General features: G+C 43.4%; 1 protein-coding gene across 1 annotated transcript; it reads left to right on the top strand.

Moving 5' to 3' along the window:
- The first annotated feature begins 274 nt into the window (after positions 1 to 274).
- Positions 275 to 1,137, top strand: LOC307114231 (phosphatidylinositol-glycan biosynthesis class F protein-like). The gene has a single exon (XM_079796517.1). It carries the CDS (start codon positions 327 to 329, stop codon positions 984 to 986), a length of 660 nt encoding a protein of 219 aa, XP_079652643.1. The 5' UTR covers positions 275 to 326; the 3' UTR covers positions 987 to 1,137.
- Positions 1,138 to 2,356: the final 1,219 nt, after the last annotated feature.

The raw sequence follows: 2,356 nt of genomic DNA, 5'->3' as shown, positions 1-2,356 counted from the left end.
AGGCAGAAAGGCAGGTGAGTGGTTAGGAGCCAGTGATCCCAGATTGTGAGAGGGATGGGCCTAAACCAGCAGTCAGACATCCCCTGAGGGGTCCCAGATTGGAGAGGGTGCAGGCCAGGCTGAGGGACACCGCCCTCCATGCATGAATTTTGTGCACCGGACCTCTAGTTATTAAAATAATTAAACATTTCAGAAACTTATTACATAAGAATATAAATGTGGACAGGCTTGCGCCTGCGCGAAGAGTCGCACCTGATGGTGGGAGGTAGTAGCTTCCCCTTCCCTTCGGCGGGCGGGAGCGTTAGACAGCCACTCAAGGAAACACCATGAAAAATACTGATATCAAGAGACTACTGTATGCCCATCTTTTATGCATATTCTCAATTATCCTAAGCATCTTCATTCCATCAGTCTTCTTGGAGAACTTCTCAATATTGGAAACTCACTTGACGTGGTTGTGCATCTGTTCTGTTTTTGTAACTGCCGTCAATCTAGTATTATATTTAGTGGTGAAACCAAACGCATCCACTAAAAGAAGTTCATTATCATACAAGGTAACCAGATTTTTGAAATGCTGTATCTACTTTCTTATGTCTTGTTTTGTCTTTCATGTAATTTTTGTTCTATATGGAGCACCATTAATAGAGCTGGTGTTGGAAACATTTTTATTTGCAGTGATCTTGTCTACTTTTACTACTGTACCTTGTTTGTGTTTGTTAGGACCAAACATCAAAGCATGGCTAAGAGTTTTCAGTAGAAACGGAGTTACATCCATTTGGGAGAATAGTCTCCAGATCACCACAATTTCTAGTTTTCTAGGAACATGGCTTGGAGCCTTTCCTATTCCACTCGATTGGGAAAGGCCATGGCAGGTGTGGCCCATCTCCTGCACGCTTGGAGCGACCTTTGGCTACGTGGCTGGCCTCGTTATTTCACCACTCTGGATATACTGGAATAGAAAGCAACTTACATACAAGAACAATTAATTGGAACAAAGGAAGATTTTTTTGTGTGTGCAGATTCCATAAAGACTGTGCAGAAATGTATATGGTCTAAGCCAGGCAGTCCCATTTACAGCACTGTTTTTTTATGATGTGATTGTAGCTTTTTAAACTATGAAACCCCTGAGAGATTGTACCTTCTAGTTGAAATAAAGTATTTATAATAGAAAAAAAAAAAAAAAAAAAAAAAAAGAATATAAATGTGACTCTTTGTATGCACCAAATTACAAAGCTATTAATATATTTCTCTGTTTTCTTTGTTGGAGTTGCTGGACTTCGTTTTGTAATGCAGTGAAGAATCATTTGCATGTACAACAAAAGGGAAAAGTAACCCTCCAGACCTAAATGTCATTACTGTTGGCACGAAGAGATGAATCGGACAGGGCGCATCTGACAAAGCCCAAGCCTGGGACCTGTGAGCTGTATGTGTGTCACCATTCAGTCAGGTCCCAGCAATGCACCTGGGATCCAGGTGCCCTCAGCCCATTGCCATGCAGTCCTCCTTGGGGCTGAAGGGGAAGTCATTGCAGCCCCTGTGTCCAATCTTGAGTGTCAGATGAGATCAAAGGTACTTCAGAGTTAAATGGGAGATGAACATACTCTGAGGGTCACGTCCTTTTCAGTTACTCGGCTAGATTTCCTTTATGCAGAAATTAGTAACCATGTCAGTTTATGGAAACAGAAAAATTAATCTGTGTTTGAACAAATTAGGGATTCTCCAAAATTGAGTATCTTCTTTTTGCATCGTAAGAAACCCAGGAGTCTTGGGACTGTGCTCACAGTGAGAAGGTTTTCTGTCGATGTTCTAGGTCGAGCATTATATCTAAAACTGTGCCTTCTCTGAGCAGAGGCCAGCCAGATGTCAGATGTCAGACCTGGAATTTCACCTTACAGAGAAGTGATGAAGTTGTACCATATTGTCCTTGTAGCCTGAAACAATGAAAAATGAATCATAACCGTTTTCCTTTTTTGACAAAGGTCACATGGGCTGAGACAAATTGCTTAGGATTGATGGTTTCATGTGACCCTAGAACACATTTGAGCACTTGAAGATGATCAAATAATGGCAATCCTCACTGTAAAAATTGATTTTCACATGTTGGCACATAAACTAGTTACTCTATGATTACTCAGTTTTTATATTACTACTAGAGGCCCAGTGCATGAATTTGTGCATGGGTGGGGTCCCTCGGCTTGGTCGGCAATCAGAGCCAATCGGGGTGGTGGGACAGCCAGCTAGGGGAAGGCACTGTGGGAGGTTGGCCGGTGGGGCCCCTCCCAATTGGGGCCGATCAGAGGGGGCCAGCCAGCTGTCCCCCCCAATCGGGGTCAGCCAGCCAGCAGGGGGCGGGGGG

Source organism: Cnephaeus nilssonii (genome assembly GCF_951640355.1).
Source record: "Cnephaeus nilssonii genome assembly, chromosome: 18".
Lineage (NCBI taxonomy): Eukaryota > Metazoa > Chordata > Mammalia > Chiroptera > Vespertilionidae > Cnephaeus > Cnephaeus nilssonii.
This window is presented reverse-complemented; position numbering and strand designations above follow the sequence as displayed.

What these genes read in the sequence shown, in the direction of transcription:
- LOC307114231 (XM_079796517.1), top strand. Translation starts at nt 327, where the DNA reads ATGAAAAATACTGATATCAAGAGACTACTGTATGCCCATCTTTTATGC.